The 17,613-nt window shown below is 45.7% G+C and overlaps 2 protein-coding genes across 2 annotated transcripts in view; both read right to left on the bottom strand.

Moving 5' to 3' along the window:
• Positions 1-4,751, bottom strand: part of LOC309564396 (uncharacterized protein) — a 107,914-nt gene extending 103,163 nt beyond the window's left edge. Inside the window, exons 1-3 of the mRNA XM_082269024.1 lie at positions 4,685-4,751; positions 1,733-1,780; positions 1,010-1,312 (exon numbers count right to left, since the gene is read on the bottom strand). Of these exons, the coding sequence (XP_082125150.1) occupies positions 1,010-1,312; positions 1,733-1,757 (328 nt within the window). The 5' untranslated portion in view covers positions 1,758-1,780; positions 4,685-4,751. The remainder of the gene's footprint in view (positions 1-1,009; positions 1,313-1,732; positions 1,781-4,684) is intronic.
• A 7,361-nt stretch (positions 4,752-12,112) lies between these two features.
• LOC309562778 (uncharacterized protein) lies at positions 12,113-16,794 on the bottom strand. The gene is made up of 5 exons (XM_082267082.1): positions 16,585-16,794; positions 16,325-16,459; positions 14,582-14,719; positions 14,321-14,459; positions 12,113-13,146 (listed from the first exon to the last, which is right to left on the bottom strand). The coding sequence occupies exons 1-5, from the start codon at positions 16,657-16,659 to the stop codon at positions 12,419-12,421; spliced, it is 1,215 nt and encodes a 404-aa protein (XP_082123208.1). The 5' UTR covers positions 16,660-16,794; the 3' UTR covers positions 12,113-12,418.
• Between the last annotated feature and the right edge of the window lie 819 nt (positions 16,795-17,613).

Genomic DNA, 17,613 nt, shown 5'->3' with positions numbered 1-17,613 from the left:
TTTTATTCTATTCTTTTCTATTGTATTCAAATTCAAAATTATTTATTCTATTATATTCCTTTATTTTCTATTCTATTTTATTCTGTTCTTTTATTTTCTATTTGAAAGTCGAAGTTGTGAAGATGGTTATATTATTCCAATTAATCCTATTCTATTGTTTTTTCTATTCTATTCTTTTATTTTCTGTTCTATTCTTTTCCATTCTATTCTATTCTATTCAAATTCTAATCCCCCAGACAGCAGCGGGATCAGTGCTGTTGGACTGGAGGACAATTACGGAACAATGCACTGTGTCTGTGTCTCTCCCTTCAGCAGCTGAAAGCCGGCGGGAGGGAGAGGGTGCGAAACTGGCTTTCAACTGCTGGAGGGAGAGTCACAGGCACAGTGCATTGTTCTGTAATTGTCCTCCAGTCCCACCGCACCAATCCCCCTGCTGTCTGGGCCCCCGTGTCCCTGGGCCCCCTATGGGAGGCCCGTTGGTACCCCCCTATCGGAGGCCCTGTGGGCAACTACTCAGTTCTGGTAAGACTTTTGGAGTTTTTAAATATCCTCTTGGGAATTCTATAACAAATTTGTTGGTCTCTTTAATTTATAGTTTTAGGCCCCTTTCACAAGAGAGTTCTTTGAGGCAGACCCGATCGAACCCTGCTCTATGGAGCGTTGAGTGTGTCCATTTACACCCGCCTACCTCCAATCTGAAAACAAACAGAAGGAGATCCGTTTCCCTCTGTCTTTGCAGATCAGATAGGAGGGCGGTTGGGTGTAAGTGGACAGCCGTCCTGTTTACATCTGACTGCCCATAGAGCAGAGCAAGCTGTGTCCATGTCTGCTCTACATAAGCATAGAGGACACGGACTTGTCATCCGCCAGCTCATTTCTGCTCAGCGGGGGATCAGCGGACAGATTCCCCACTTAGCAAGCGGATCACAGGCGGAGTCCGCCCCATGTAAAAGGTAACCTAGGGAAGGTGTCAGTAATTTTCTTAAAACAGTGATTACTAGAAACATACCATTTTCAACTCTCCTTTTCTGGAGGTCATTTGCAGGTCCCAGAAGATCGATCAAAGTCAAGACTTCACTCGTGGCATCCAGAGCTCCCTCCTCCCCATATGTGTCTATCAGAAGATCCTTTGTGGTCATCCAATCTGCATTTTCTAGTTTTCCTCGGGGGATTGGAAGTTTATCTTCATATGAGAAATCAGACAATTTATTCTTAAATTTCTTGAATTCACATCCTCTCAGATCCTCTAGAGAATATACAAGGAGATCCCCAGATGATCGTGTTCTCTTTCCTAGGGCAGCAGTGGTTGAACCTGCAGAGAAAACACCTCTATAAGGGACACATTAAATGCACCAGCAGGATAATAGTAGTTAGTCACAATTAAATGGAGGTTTACTTTAAAGCCTTCCGGGCGACACACCGCACCACCGATCCCCGTGGTGCGGTTTGTCATATGACGTCCAATCAGGACAATGGAGCCCCACCTGGCCGTCATTCTGCTATAGGCCAGGGGGGATCCATTGTCCTGACTGGACATCATATGACACACCGCACCGCGCTCTCGGCACAGCTCTATTTACATTCAGGTAAGCATATACGCTACCGCTAGGCGTCCAGACCCACACGCCAATAGCCCGCATATATATGCGTTCGGCCAGGGTGAGGAATATGCATTCTGTAATAAAATTACAGTCTCTGGAGATGTGAAACAAGCATATTGGTAAAGTCCCACCTTGGGAGGAGGAAGAGGCCGCCATTGGATGACCAGGGTTTACATCACCTAGAAGGAACACAAAGTTTGAACAGATTGGTCAAAGATTGATTGAATGCATCACAATTACCTGAATTAAGAAGAAATATTTCCTCTATGTGGTGATTGCATGCTATTGTCATTATATGGAAGTAGGGGGATGGTGAGGTTGGTTTTGTGTACAATAACAAGAATGGTCTGAACAGAATAGGTTTGCGTCATTTACGAACCATAACTAGGAAGTTATATACTGTTTGCACAATTATTACAGGGTGCCAGCCACCCACCCACCAAAGGGTGCCAGCCACCCACTACAGGGTGTCAGCAAGCCAGCCACCTGCCAAAGGGTGGCAGCCACCCAGCCAGCCACCTTCCAAAGGGTGCCAGTCAGCCAGCCACCCACCAAAGAGTGCCAGCCAGCCAGTCACCCACCAAAGGGTGCCAGCCAGCCAGTTACCCACCACAGGGTGCCAGCAAGCCAGCCACCCACCACAGGGTGCCAGCCAGCCACCCACCACAGGGTGCCAGCCAGCCACCCACCACAGGGTGCCAGCCAGCCACCTACCCACCAAAGGGTGCCAACCAGCCAGCCACCCACCAAAGGTATGTATGGAAAAAACAGAAGCCGTTTAACTGGTGAACACGCTGAAATGTTATGTTTTCTGCACTATAATATTGTTCTACTTAACTGGGAGTATTGAAAGTGTAGTATTATAGTACTAGTGTCCACTCCACTCCAATCCATTCCACTGTCTAGCTTTTTTTCTAGCAGTTTGCACTGGCTGCGCTGTGCTGCAGTCAGTGGAAAACTGCTAGAAAAAAAGCTAGACAGTGGATTGGAGTCAGTGGACTACTGCAGCAGTAGTGCGCCACTCACTGCTGCAATAATTTTAAATCACTACTGCAGTGCAGTCATTGCAGTAGTGCAGTAGTGATTTAAATTTATTGCAGTGAGTGAGTGTACTACTGCAGCAGTAGTCCACTGACTCCAGTCACTGTCTAGCTTTTTTTCTAGCAGTTTTGCACTGACTGCAGTTAGTGATTTGAAATCATTGCAGTGAGTGCACTACTGCAGCGGTAGTCCGCTGACTCCAATCCACTGTCTAGCTGTTTGTCTAGCAGTTTTGCACTGACTGCACTGCAGTAGTGATTTAAAATTATTGCAGTGAATGAGTGCACTACTGAAGAAGTTTAAGCATCGTTCACAATCAGATGATGTGAAACTAATGTCCCTGCAAGTGCAGGGACATTGCATCGCATACTAGCTCATTATGAAAAACTTACCTTAGAAAGAGCCCCCGCCGTGCCGTCCGCTCACCTCTATGACGGGCGACATGTCTAGTCGCCCGTCTTCCGGGATCGCGGCATCCGGCCATCTGATTGGCCGGAGCCGCGGTGACATCACTCCCGCGCACGCGCGTGGGAGCCGACAGTCGCCGCACGGGGCTCTGAAGGAACGGCACGAGCGGCCGTTCCTTCATAGCGCATGCGCCAGTGACGTCACTGGATGCATCGAAGGTAAATATCTCCTAAACGGTACAAGTTTAGGAGATATTTACAGTACCTATAGGTAAGCCTTATCATAGGCTTACCTATAGGTACAACTTGCAGAGGAGGGCTTACTTCCTCTTTATCTCTTTGATTGCCCCTGGTGTTAACCCCTTCCCTGCCATTGTCGTTAGTACAGTAATAGTGCATATTTTTAGCACTGATTACTGTAGTAATGTCACTGGTCCCTCCAAAAATGTCAGTTAGGTGTCCGATCTGTCCGCCGCAATGTCGCAGTCCTGCTAAAAAAATCGCTAATCGCCACCATTACTAGAAAATAATTGAAAAATAAATAAAAATGACATAAATCTTTCCCATAGCTTGTAGACGCGATAACTTTTGTGCAAACCAATCAATATACACTTATTGGGATTTTTTTTTACCAAAAATATGTTTGCAGAATACAAATTGGCCTAAAATGATGAAAAAGTTTGATTCTAAATGTTTTTAATTTCGAATGTTATATAGCAGAAAGTAAAAAAAAACATATACATCTTTTTTTTCAGAATTGTCGCTCTTTTTTTTGTTTATAGCGCAAAAAAATAAAAAATCGCACAGGTGATCAAATACCACCAAAAGAAAGCTCTATTTGTGGGAACACTTGCCCCCTGTCTTAACCACTTTAGCCCCGGAGGATTTGGCTGCTCAAAGACCAGGCCCTATTTTGCGATTCGGCACTGCGTGACTTTAACGGACGATTGCGAGGTCGTGCGACGCTGTATCCAAATTAAATTGACGTCCTTTTTTTCCCACAAACAGAGCTTTCTTTTGGTGGTATTTGATCACCTGTGCGATTTTTACTTTTTGCGCTATAAACAAAAAAACGCGACAATTGTGAAAAAAAATGAAATTCCCCAAAAAAATGTAAAAATCTAATTTTTTTTTTTACCATTTTAGGCCAATTTGTTTTCTGCTACATATGTTTGGTAAATAAAATTGCAATAAGCGTATTTTGATTTGTTTGCGCACAGGGAACGAGCGGGGGTGGGAGCACACCTCTGGCGGCACACGCTCGCCCCCTAGAGGCTCGTAGGCGAGCGACGTAGTACTACGTCACTTTGCCCAGGAGGGGCTGACTGCCGCAGTAAATAGTCGTGCGGCGGTCGGCAAGTGGTTACCACATTAAAAAGTCCGGGGTTGTCTGGCTTGAAGCATAAATTCTCCCTTAGACGTCTTCTCCAGTGCTGCCATCTTTAATGGAGATCAGGTGCATGTCTAGGAGACTCCACGGAGATCCCTGTGGTTTTTCAGCACATTGGCCATACTTTATATAATATTTAGGTTTTAGCAAATGTGTAAGAGGGAAGGGGAGAGGAGGCAGGAGAGAAGACCTTGCTAAAGTAGGCGAAGTTCCACTTTAGTGAATTTTGTACGAAGCTGACTTACCCTTTATACAGTCTATGCGAGGTCCTTCTACTGCGAAAACGTTACTTTCAAGTCTTGACTGATCACATGACCTCTGAAAGACAAGAAAATGCTCACTTCCTTGAAGAACTTTGTACTTGCGTCCCGCCTTCTGAAAATATGTACATTCTGCACCCTCTAGTGTTCAACACAGTGGCTGTCCACGTGTTCAACCCGTTATCGCTCGGATCTGGAGTTTCGAAAACCAAGCACAGCCTCAAATTCATACACATCTATCTGTATGGAAGTTCAGTTGTGGGACCTTTCAAAGTTGAATGCCTGACGACCAACATTACATAGTTACATAGTTAGTCAGGTTGCAAAAAGACACAAGTCCATCTGGCTCAACCAATAAAAAACAAAAAAACAGAAAACCCAACCATACAATCCCATAGACACAATCCGATACCCGCAGTTTATCCAGAGGAAAGCGAAAAACCCCAGCAAAGCATGATCCAATTTACTACAGCAGAGGAAAAAAATCCTTGAGAGGCAATCGGATATTCCCTGGATCAACTTTACCTATAAATATTAGTACCCAGTCATATTATGTACACCTAGGAAAGAATCCAGGCTTTTTTTAAAAGCAATCTAGTGAGCTGGCCAGAACCACCTCTGGAGGGAGTCTATTCCACATTTTCACAGCTCTTACGGTGAAGAAACCTTTCTGTATTCGGAGACAAAATCTCTTTTCCTCTAGAGGTAAAGAGTGCCCCCTTGTCCTCTGTGATGACCTTAAAATGAATAACTCAACACCAAGTTCACTATATTGACCCCTTTATGTATTTATACATGTTGATCATATCCCCCCTTATGTATTTATACATGGTGATCATATCCCCCCTTATGTATTTATACATGGTAATCATATCCCCCCCCCCCCCCGCTAATCTTCTCAAGAGAGAATAAATTCAGTTCCTCTAATCTTTCCTAATAGCTGAGCGCCTCCATGCCTCTTATCAGTTTGGTTGCCCTTCTCTGCACTTTCTCCAGTTCCCCGATATCCTTTTTGAGAACTGGTGCCCAAAACTGAACTGCATATTCCAGATGAGGTCTTACTAATGATTTGTACAGGGGCAAAATTATATCTCTCTCTCTGGAGTCCATGCCTCTGTTAATACAAGAAAGGACTTTGCTTGCTTTGGAAACCGCAGCTTGGCATTTCATTCTATTATTAGCTTATGATCTACCAGAACACCCAGATCCTTCTCCGCTATGGATTCCCCCAGTTCTACTCCCCCTAGTATGTATGATGCATGCATATTCTTAGCCCCCAAGTGTATAACTTTACATTTATCAACATTAAACCTAATTTGCCACATAGTTCCCAATGAAGCAGTGCATTGAGGTCGACTTGTAAATTGGAGACATTTTGTAAGGAAGTTATTCCACTGCAAAGCTTGGTGTCATCTGCAAAGACTGAAATTGTACTTTTAATCCCAGACCTGATTTCATTTATAAAGATATTAAAAAGTAAGGGTCCCGACACTGAACCTTGGGGTACACCACTGATAACCTTAGACCATTCAGAGTAAGAATCATTAACCACTACTCTCTGAATTCTATCTTTTAGCCAATTTTCTATCCAATTACAAACTGATCTTTCCAAGGCTGTAGACTTTACCTTACACATTAGCCGTGTGTGGGGAACGGTGTCAAATGATTTAAACATGCCCAGAGCTTGAAGGAAATGATAAGCATAGGGCATACATGACCTATGTGTACAGACCCGGGAACTCAGCACAGGGATGGTGAGAACCTCTCATTATGAGCACAGCAGGTATACAGACCTGGGAACTCAGCAGAGGGATGGTGGGAACCCCTAATAATGGGCACAGCGGGTGTACAGACCTGGGAACTCAGCAGAGGGATGGTGGGAACCCCTCATAATACGCACAGCAGGTGTACAGACCTGGGAACTCAGCAGAAGGATGGTTGGAACCCCTCATAATGGGCACAGCAGGTGTAAAGAACCTGGGAACTCAGCACAGGGATGGTGGGAACCCCTCATAATGGGCACAGCAGGTGTAAAGAACCTGGGAACTCAGCACAGGGATGGTGGGAACCCCTCATAATGGGCACAGCGGGGGGACAGATCCAGGAACGCAGCACAGGGATGGTGGGAACCCCTCATAATGGGCACAGCAGGTGTAAAGAACCTGGGAACTCAGCACAGGGATGGTGGGAACCCCTCATAATACGCACAGCAGGTATACAGACCTGGGAACTCAGCACAGGGATGGTGAGAGCCCCTCATAATGGGCACAGCAGGTGTACAGACACGGGAGCTCAGCACAGGGATGGTGGGAACCCCTCATAATACGCACAGCATGTGTACAGACACGGGAGCTCAGCACAGGGATGGTGGGAACCCCTCATAATACGCACAGCAGGTATACAGACCTGGGAACTTAGCACAGGGATGGTGAGAACCCCTCATAATGGGCACAGCAGGTGTACAGACCCAGGAACTCAGCACAGGGATGGTGGGAACCCCTCATAATGGGCACAGCAGGTGTACAGACCTGGGAACTCAGCAGAAGGATGGTTGGAACCCCTCATAATGGGCACAGCAGGTGTAAAGAACCTGGGAACTCAGCACAGGGATGGTGGGAACCCCTCATAATGGGCACAGCAGGTGTAAAGAACCTGGGAACTCAGCACAGGGATGGTGGGAACCCCTCATAATGGGCACAGCAGGTGTACAGAGATGGGAACCATTGTGTAGCGGTATCCCCAAGGACCAAACATGCAGTAAAGTTCATTTGATCTTTACCGACTGCATGACTGCACAAAGGACAGAAAGGTACAAGGACAGACAGCCAGAATTCAACTGACAGTAATAAAAACATCATCCAGAGTGACAGGAATACCAGCAACAATTCTTTTATTTGCCCACTAGGTGGCAATACAATACAACTATTGATAAGGCACAGGGGGAATAGTGACTGGCAAACAAACCATGTGATGATAAACTGGGGGTCCTGGAAAGGAGTCCAGTCTCTGTGTGGTTAGGGGGGGGTCCGGCTGCAGAGGACAGCCCAGGTAGTAGAGGATAGGAACCCTGCAGCCGGCTTCGCATAGGTGTGCCTGCAGAGATCTCTGGTACAGCAATCCAGGTGGCTGGGAGCAATCCCACCCAATGGCTGTACTGGTATAGTGCTGCTATACCATCTGGGGGTCCGCACACCCATTCTGACACAGGGGGCCCGCTACCTAGTCACAGCTTCCGCCTTCAAGTACAGTCTCACTGAGCACAGGAAGGCAGAGGATCTGTAATCTATATCCCCTGGTAGTTTCAGAGAATCCAGGAGATGATGGGGGCCACCGAGGATTGTGGGTAATTGGGTTACAGGGGCCTTAGTAGCCTTCTGGGGAAGGAGGGTAAAGGGGTACTCCACTACAGAACTCAGCGCAGGAATGGTGGGGACTCCTCATAATAGGCGAAGAAAGTGTGCTTACCCAAGACTCAGCACAGGGATGGTGGAAACCCCTCATAATACCTAACCCAGGATCTACATGCAAGGATGTTGGGGACTGCTTTTAATACAAATGGAACATGTATTTACCCTGGGAACCCAGTGCAGGGATGGTGGGAACCCCTCGTAATCGACACAGTAGATGTACAGACCTGAGAACTCAGCAAAGGGATGGTGGTAACCTCTCATAATGGGAGTATAAGGTGAGCAGATCCTTGAACCCAGTGCGGGGATGGTTAAAAGCTCTCACAATGGGTACAGCCAGTATTTAACATGGGAACTCAGTGCAGGGTTCGTGGGAACCCATCTTAATGGACAGAACATGTATACGGGCCCAGGAACTCAGTGCAGGGATGGTGGGAGCCCCTCAAAATAGACACAGTAGATGAGATGTACAGACCCAGTAACCCAATCCACAGATGGTGGGATCCTCTCACAATGGGTACTGGAGGTAATTGGGGAAAACTCATGCAGGAATGGTGGGACCCTTCACATAATAGTCACAGTGGTTGTGAAGACTTAGGATCTACATACAGGGATGATGGGAACCCCCAAAATTGGACACAGACCTAGGAACTCAGCTCAGGGATGGTAGGAACCACTCATAATGGGCGCAGGTGGTGTACAGACCTGGGAACTCAGCTCAGGGATTGTAGGAACCATTAATAATGGACACAGCTAGTGTACAGACCTGGGAACTCAGCACAGGGAGTGAGGGAACCCCTCATAATGGGCACAGCAGGTGTACAGACCTGGCAACTCAGCACAGGGATGGTGGGAACCCCTCATAATGGGCACAGCAGTTGTACAGACCTGGGAACTCAGCACAGGGATGGTGGGAACCCCTCATAATGGGCACAGCAGGTGTACAGACCTGGGAACTCAGCACAGGGATGGTGGGAACCCCTCATAATGGGCACAGCAGTTGTACAGACCTGGGAACTCAGCACAGGGATGGTGGGAACCCCTCATAATGGGCACAGCAGATGTGCAGACCCAGGAACTCAGCACAGGGATGGTGGGAACCCCTCATAATGGGCACAGCAAGTGTTACAACCCAGCATCTACACACCAGGTGTGTGGACCGTGCAGGGAAGGTAGAAACCTCTTACCATGGACACAACAGGTATATAGGATGGGAACAAATAGTAGGGATTGTGGGCACCCTTTATAATGGGTAAAGAAAGAGTACCCAATCAGTGCCGGGATGATGGGAATGCCTCATAAACAACACAGCGGTTTTGACTCCTATAATTAGCTCATCAGGTGTTCAGACCTTGGAAGTCAGTGCAGGGATTGTGGAAATCCCTCATAATGGGCAAAGAAAGTGTACAGACCCAGGAACTCAACACAGGCATGGTGGGAACCCCTTATAATGGACACAGCAGGTGGACAGACCTGGGAACTCAGCAACGGGATGGTGGAAACCCCTCCTAATAGACACAGATGTTGTGTAGACCCTTGAATTTAAGTGCAAGGATGATGGGAACCCCTCATAATGGGCAAAGCAGGAAATCAGAACTTGGAACTCAATACAGGGATGGTGGGAAACCCCTCATAATGAGTACTGTATGTGTACAGGCTTGGGAATTAAGCAGCGGGATAGTGGGAACTCCTCATAATGGGCACAGTAGGTGTACTGACCCGGGAACTAAGCACCGGGATAGTGGGAACCCCTCATAATGGGCACAGCAGGTGTACTGACCCGGGAAGTCAGCACAGAGATGGTGGAAACCCTCATAATGGGCACAGCAGGTGTACAGACCCGGGAAGTCAGCACAGAGATGGTGGGAACCCCTCATAATGGGCACAGCAGGTGTACAGACCCGGGAAGTCAGCACAGAGATGGTGGGAACCCTCATAATGGGCACAGCAGTTGTACAGAACTGGGAAACCAGCACGGGGATGGTGGAAAACCTTCATAATGGGCACAGCAGATATAGAGACCTGTGAACTCAGCACAGGGATGATAGGAACCTTTTATAATGGACACAGTCAGTGTACAGATCCAGGAACTCAGAGTCAGCATAGGGACAGTGGGAAACTCTTATACTAGACACAATAGAATTACAAACCCAGGATCTACAAGCAGAGGTGGTGGGATCGCTTTGTAATAGGCACAGAAGATGTACTCAGATGTGGCTCAGGTAACATTTTTTTTTTTTTATTGTTATATTCTTTTTTTTTTTTTTTTATGAAAGTGGAGTTCTCCTTTAACACTTTATTAGTTTATAGAAGTTTATTCTGAAGATAAAAAGTTTCCAATATACAAAATATAAGATCACCATATTTCAGCAGGATGGTCATTAAACTGGCCTTAAGGTGACCACATTTCTTACTTTTTGATTTTACAATCTCTACAATTTCCTCATTGACTGATTCTGATAATTATATTTATTCATTTTCACCCAAAAGAACGATTTCTCCTGTTGACGAACCCAATCGATCTTTTCTATTGTGTAGTGTGAAGCCATCTTTTTCAAGCAGCAGATTGATAGACAAGACAATCAAATCTGAGGTCAGTCATTTATCATTAGAGGTATGGTCATTATCAATGAGATTGTGCAGGGATCGTCCAATCACATACATATTGTATATTGATTGTCTTATATTGTAATGTGTGCGGCCGGCTTTACAGAAACAAATAAGATCCAAACCGGCAATTGCAGCTGAGGACTGGAGGTTGGGGTAGTGTGGACAGTTCTGAAGAAGATACCTTGCTATATATATGTACCCACAGACGTAGGACCACTGTTGGCAAACAGTCATGGCTATGGTCTTCAGCAAATACTCCTAGGCAATGGTGAAGTAGACCAAGGCTAGTTAGGGATGGAGTAGGTAGTACAAACAGTTCTTAGAGAAGACGCCTTGATATACAAATGTATCCAAAGACTTAAGACAACTGTTGGCCAGCCATGCCCATAGTCTTCAGCAAATGCTCCTAGTCAATGGAGAGGGAGACCAAGTCTGGTTGGGTATGGGGTAGTTCAGAGTTTACAGAAACAAATAAGATCCAAACCGGCAATTGCAGCTGAGGACTGGAGGTTGGGGTAGTGTGGACAGTTCTGAAGAAGATACCTTGCTATATAAATGTACCCACAGAGGTAGGATCACTGTTGGCAAACAGTCATGTCTATGGTCTTCAGCAAATAATCCTAGGCAATGGTGAAGTAGACCAAGGCTAGTTAGGGATGGAGTAAGTAGTACAAACAGTTCTTAGAGAAGACGCCTTGATATATAAATATATCCAAAGACTTAAGACAACTGTTGGCCAGCCATGCCCGTGGTCTTCAGCAAATGCTCCTAGGCAATGGAGAAGGAGACCAAGTCTGGTTGGATATGGGGTAGTTCAGACATTTCTTAGAGAAGACACCTTGACATATACATGTACCCACCTACGGAAGACAACTGTTGGCCAAGAATCATGCCTGTGATCTTCAACATACACTCCCAGACAATGGTGACTGATGCCTCGTACACACGCAACGATTGTTGGCCGTGAATTTTTGGCCAACGTCCGATCGGACGATTTTCGGCTTGTTAGTATGATGCTTCCGACAACCAACTGCGACTTTTCTGCCGAACAAAATCTGGTGTGCATGCTATAAAATTTTTGTTGGCCGTCAACAGAACGGCTGATTTTCCGTCAGTCAGTATAGATTTCGGCAGACAAAAATCAGATGAGCAAGACTGGGCATGCTCAGAGAAGAAAAAACACACAGAAAGTTAACCAGCACATGACATCACTTCTGAAGTTGGTTTTTGTTGGCCGAGAAAATTAGTGTGCAGTCTAGAGCACATTTCAACCAACACAACAACACTGGACAAAAGACGGCCGATTGGTCGGCCGATAATCGTTCCGTGTGTACGAGGCTTTAGACCAAGGCTTGTTGGGGATGAAGTAGTGTAGACAGTTCCTAAAGGAGACACCTTGATATATTAATGTATCCAAAGACATAAGACAACTGTTTGCCAACAATAAACGTGGTATTGGAATAAAGTTGCAAAGTAACCTTCAAAGAAGCATTTTTTGTTATGACTGGATTGTTCTTGGGTAAATTGATTGGTCAGCTTAGATTATATAAGACTACTCGTTTTCTCCAACAGAAGAGCAGCTTTGGGGGTCAACAGAAGATCTTTGGTTTCTGATCATGTTCCCCTATCTGACACCACCCAGTGTCCACAGCCAGGTTAAGGCCCCATGTGATTTCCTGAGGGGACATCTCTCGCCTTAAGATTAGGTAGCTGGCTTCTCTACTCTGTGGACTCGGAGATGGGTGATGAGTTGAGCCTTCTGCGCAAAGCATTTCCCACACTCGCTGCATGAGAAAGGCTTTTCACCAGTGTGTGTCCTGCGGTGCCTCACAAGGTCAGAATTCTTGGTAAAGCCTTTTTGGCACTCTGGGCAGGCATACGGCCTTGGCCTCTCCTTTTCGCTTGTGTGAATCCTCCGGTGCATAACTAGGCGCCCTTTCTCCTGAAAACACATCCCGCAGTCTGAACAGGAAAAAAGCTTGTCCTCTGGGTGGAGTCTGCGGACATGTATGTCGAGATTTTTCTTGCTGCTGAAACATCGACCACACACGGTGCAAGAGTACGGCTTCTCGCCAGTGTGTACCCGTACGTGGCGGATGAGTTTGGATTTCACCTGAAACCGTTTCTCACAGTCAGAACATGAAAATGGCTTCCTTGCAGCAAGTGTCCTCTGATGTTTGTCACGGTCTTCATCACAAGCAATAACTTTCCTACACTCTGAACATCCATAGGAGCCAATGTTGGTGTCCACCCTCTGATCTTCAGCAAAACCCGATTCCCATATAGAATATTCACTCAGTTCGGAGCAGGTTTCTGGTTTACAGTGAGATGATCCCTCAAGATTGATGTCTGGAGTTAGGGGGCTATCACCTGGAGAATCTTGTGTGGTGTCAAGATGCCCTTCCAAGATTTTCCTCATGTACAGGTTTCCTGGTAAGAAAATAAAAAGAGGACCGCCACTTTCCATTAACAGTATCTGACCACAACTTAACAGCAACATTCAATATTCTTCAGTTGAGATATGAACAAGCTGACATCTCATTTTACCACTTGAAGACCAGACCTATTCTTGATTTGGCGGCAAGTGGTTAACTGCCATCTAATGGTCAGTTCGTTGACTACCAAAGAGTTCTCCAATCCAGTGGTGCTCCAATTTAATGGCAGTTGGTCCACTGGTCTTTTGACATCCTGGCAGATCAAATAACCTCTACTGTCTATTACAGATCTTAATAAGTCCTACTTTGGACCAGGTGGTACACAGCGATAGTGATCGACCGATATAATTTTTCTAATGCCGATACCGATATTTTGGTCATCGGTTATCAGTATCGGCCGATATTTTCGGACATTAAAAATTTTTTTTTTTTTTTAGGTACTCCTTGTGGAGGGATCTGGGGGTCTAAAAGACTCCAAACCCCTCCTTGGCACTGAAAAGCATTCAAAACGCCAAGTTTGGCTGTTTTGAATGCTGTCAGTTTTTTTAATTCGGCGCCGAGTACCCAGAAGTGATGTCATGACATCAGTTCGGGATTTTTTACATAGAGACCGAGTCTTCTATTTGGTGGCGGCGGTCGAGGTAGGATGCCCAGGGTCTCCTGGTGGGAAAGGAGACCTGGGTGAGCTGCGGAAAGCGGTGGGAGGGGGGACGTCCCCTCCAGCTCCTTGTAATGACGGCCGAGCGGCTTCTCTGCCGCATCGGTTGTCATTACAAATCAGCCGACCGTCGGCTCTGGACACCGGTACCTGCAGCTAGAGGCATCACCCCAGTACATGCACTTTCCCTAAATATCGGCAATATCGGCAACCTCAGGGGCCGATTCCCATATATCGGGGAAAGTGCATATCGGCCCCCGATATATCGGTGTTGCCGATAATCGGTCGATCTCTACACAGCAAGTCCAACCATTTAAACATCTGATCTCAAGAAGGACAGATGGTGCTGCTATTGCTTGTCTGGACTGTAATTTTACTTTCCAGTATGGCTAAAGTGTCACAACCACGTTGAAGGGAACAGCAAACACTTACAAAGATTTTCCAACGTGTTGGAAAGATGAAAATGTTTAAAATAGGTAAACCACTTTTGTGTTCAAGAGTTGATACTCACTTGTGCCAGTCTGCATGGAGGATTCCTCTTCTTTAATCCTCACCACCATTTTAACCACCTCTTTAGACTGCTGATCAGCCCCCACATACATCTCAGTGTTCTTTAAAACTTCTGTTTTCACATCTCTGAGATCTTCACTCTGAATCCACAAGAGGATGGAAAATCTTTAAACGGTAAACTAGCTCCATCCACGCATCACTTCAACATGCCATACAGTGTGGAGTCACTTTGGTGTTTGTCAAGACCCCCAGTTCTGTCTACCTGAATATGGTAAGGGATGTTGTGATGTTCCTGTGTGGAATCCCTGGAAAAAGGAAGACTAGGACATCTCTTTGTAGGAATCGCCTCATCCTTATGTGGCTGATCCTCCATGATATCTCTCTCTTCTCCACTGGCAATCTGTAAAAGATTAATACAAATTATAAATCAGGCCTGCTCTTCATCCAGATGTAGCACCCTCCTAGGTAGGTGCTAGAAGAGAGAATATCCTTTTTGGATGTTTTCTGCTTACCAGAGAGATTGCCAGGTAAACCTATACTGTATTGCTCTCTGCCTACCAGAGAGCAGAATCTGCTAGTAAGGTCTGCTCATGGTGCTCAGGTGCAGCTCAGTTTGTCTGAAGTGTTTTTACACTGGTCCAATAGGGAGGCATATTGGACAGTGGGAGGAAAACTGACAAATGAGTGCACAGGCATTTAGTACAGCCCTGGTGATTGGCAGAGGAAAATGCCTTGGTGAATGCTGGGATATTGTATAAATGTCAAGGGCACATGTGCTCGGGGACTTTCAGCTTGAGAGCGGGGTCCCGGAGGGAGGGGGCGGCTGCCCCTCCTCTGTAGAAGCTACCATGAGGCCTCAGGTGGTCGGCCAGAGGGCCTCAGAGTCAGAGAAGGGCTGAATCCAGATGTCCTGCAGAGCTGACTGGAAAGGAGACACTGGAGTGGATCTGATTCTGGTTACAGTAAGTACAGATCTGTGCTGTGGGGCCTGTTCTGAGAAGGCTACCCCTTCCTTGGAAGGGTCTTAGACGTACATCTCAAGGAGAAAAACATTCAGGGGTATGAGAGATGATTACGGCCACACACACCTACACAGGTTGAACTCGATGGACTATGGTCTTTATTCAACCTCACCTACTATGTAACTATGTAAGGTGTCATTCAAGGGGATGCTAGAGAGTGTCCTGAAGATAATGTAGTTGCATCAAGTCTGCTTCTAGAGAGACCAAGAGGACTTAATTATTCCATACAAGTCGCAGTATGGTTAAAGCAATGTGTCTGCTTCCACAAGTAACCTGGTGAGGCCAAGTGAGAGTTTTCCTTATCAATTATTAATAGTTCAAGTTGGAGTATCCCACTATTCCCTTCTTCCATCCAAGTTTCACAATAAATATAACACCAAAACTCCTGGACTGTTTATTGAGTAACGATTAACTGGGAGTAAGGATGGATGAGTGAACTGTCCCTAAGTGACTGTCTGCAGGTAATCAGAAGAGGCCCAGGAAGTCATCACACAGAAAGCCCTAAGGGGATGTGATGTTCTTGTAGAGATCCTTGTGTCCTAAATACTCCCACTTCTTCATGGAGAATAAGAAGTCACATCCTGATATCTTATAGCAACCTTTCTTGAAATTTTTACCCAAGGGAAATTTTTTAAATAAATTTCAGGTCTCGGGGAACCCTTGCTAAAATAGATTTGTTGGTGGTCAGTTGAAAAAATGCATCTTACATTGGTGGCCCATTGGAAGAATGCCCCCTTTACAGTGGTTGTCAAAATCCCCCAGACAGCTAAAATGATCATTGGGTTTATACAGCTGGCACTGTACCATGGTACCATCAAATGACAGATCAATCAGCCACAATTCAATGAACCCATAGCAACCTCTGGAGGAACCCTTGTTGAGTTGCTTTATAGGAACCTAACATATGCAAAGATACAGTCACCAACCAGACCCATCCCTTTTCTTTTACTTGATAATGTCCCAGACTTCCCGGCACAGCTTACCTCTCCGGTCAACAGCTCAGTCATTTTGTTTACCAGTTCCAGGATCTTTTGCACATTGGCACTCCTAGCTAGCATGGACTGCGAAGGAGGCAATGTTATAGACACCTGGTGGCCAGACTTCACAATGGGATAACTCTGTGTATAGAAACAACAATGATGTCATGTAAACCATCCAAAACCCTCATCACCTCTTCAGTCAGCTTTGTATTTTATTATTAAAAATAAGAGTGATGTCATGTGACATTCCCAACTTTTCTTACCTCTCCAGTCAGCAGGTAGATGATCTCCAGTGTAAGATCTACTATCTCCTTTATTCGTATCTTGCCCTTGTTCATTTTGACATGAGGTACCGTCTCAGGTGTGTGCAAAACGAAATCACCTTCAATGTGACCTTTGGGACACCAAAAATAGTATATCAAAGGGATGGATAAGTGGCTATTAGACTAATACAACACCACAGGACCCAACACAGCACCACAGAACCCAACACAGCACCGTAGGTATGTGAGATGATTACAGCCACACATACCTACACAGGTTGAACTGGATGGACTATTGTCTTTATTCAACCTCACCTACTATGTAACTATGTAACTATGTAGGACCAAACACAGCACCGCAGGACCAAACACAGAACTGCAGGGCCCAACACAGCACTGCAGAGCCCAACACAGCACCACAGGACCCAACTCAACACCGCAGGACCCAACTCAACACCGCAGGACCCAACACAGCACTGCAGAGCCCAACACAGCACCACAGGACCCAACTCAACACCGCAGGACCCAACTCAACACCGCAGGACCCAACACAGCACTGCAGAGCCCAACACAGCACCACAGGACCCAGCTCAACACCACAGAAAACAACCCAGCACCACAAAACCTCACAAAAAAAAAAACAACTCAATGTCACAAAACCCAACACAAGACTACAGAACTTAACACAACACCACAGGAACCATAGCAGCAGCAACCATCAGGATGGAAGGGGAAAAAAAAGCAATGATTTGCAAACCTCATAAGCCATATTTTATATATTAAACAGAAAACATATCAAATTTTATAACTGAGAAGATTGACCATTTTAAGAAAAAAAGAAGGAAATTGATAGCAGCAACACATCTCAAAAAAGTTGGGACAGGGCAACAAAAAGCTGGCAAAGTAAGTGATACTAACAAAGAAGACCTGGAAGAACATTTTACAACTAATTAGGGTAATTGGCAACAGGTCAGTAACATGATTGGTTAGAAAAGGGTATATTAGAGGGTCAGAGTGTCTCAGAATTAA

The sequence above is a fragment of the Pelophylax lessonae genome (assembly GCF_965119305.1).
Source record: "Pelophylax lessonae genome assembly, chromosome: 9".
Taxonomy (NCBI): domain Eukaryota; kingdom Metazoa; phylum Chordata; class Amphibia; order Anura; family Ranidae; genus Pelophylax; species Pelophylax lessonae.
This window is presented reverse-complemented; position numbering and strand designations above follow the sequence as displayed.

What these genes read in the sequence shown, in the direction of transcription:
- LOC309562778 (XM_082267082.1), bottom strand. Translation starts at nt 16,659, where the DNA reads ATGAACAAGGGCAAGATACGAATAAAGGAGATAGTAGATCTTACACTG. An exon ending in ACATCCCTTACCATATTCAG is followed by an intron (nt 14,460 to 14,581) that starts GTAGACAGAACT and finishes TTGTGGATTCAG; the next exon opens with AGTGAAGATCTCAGAGATGT. An exon ending in CTCCATGCAGACTGGCACAA is followed by an intron (nt 13,147 to 14,320) that starts GTGAGTATCAAC and finishes TTTTCTTACCAG; the next exon opens with GAAACCTGTACATGAGGAAA.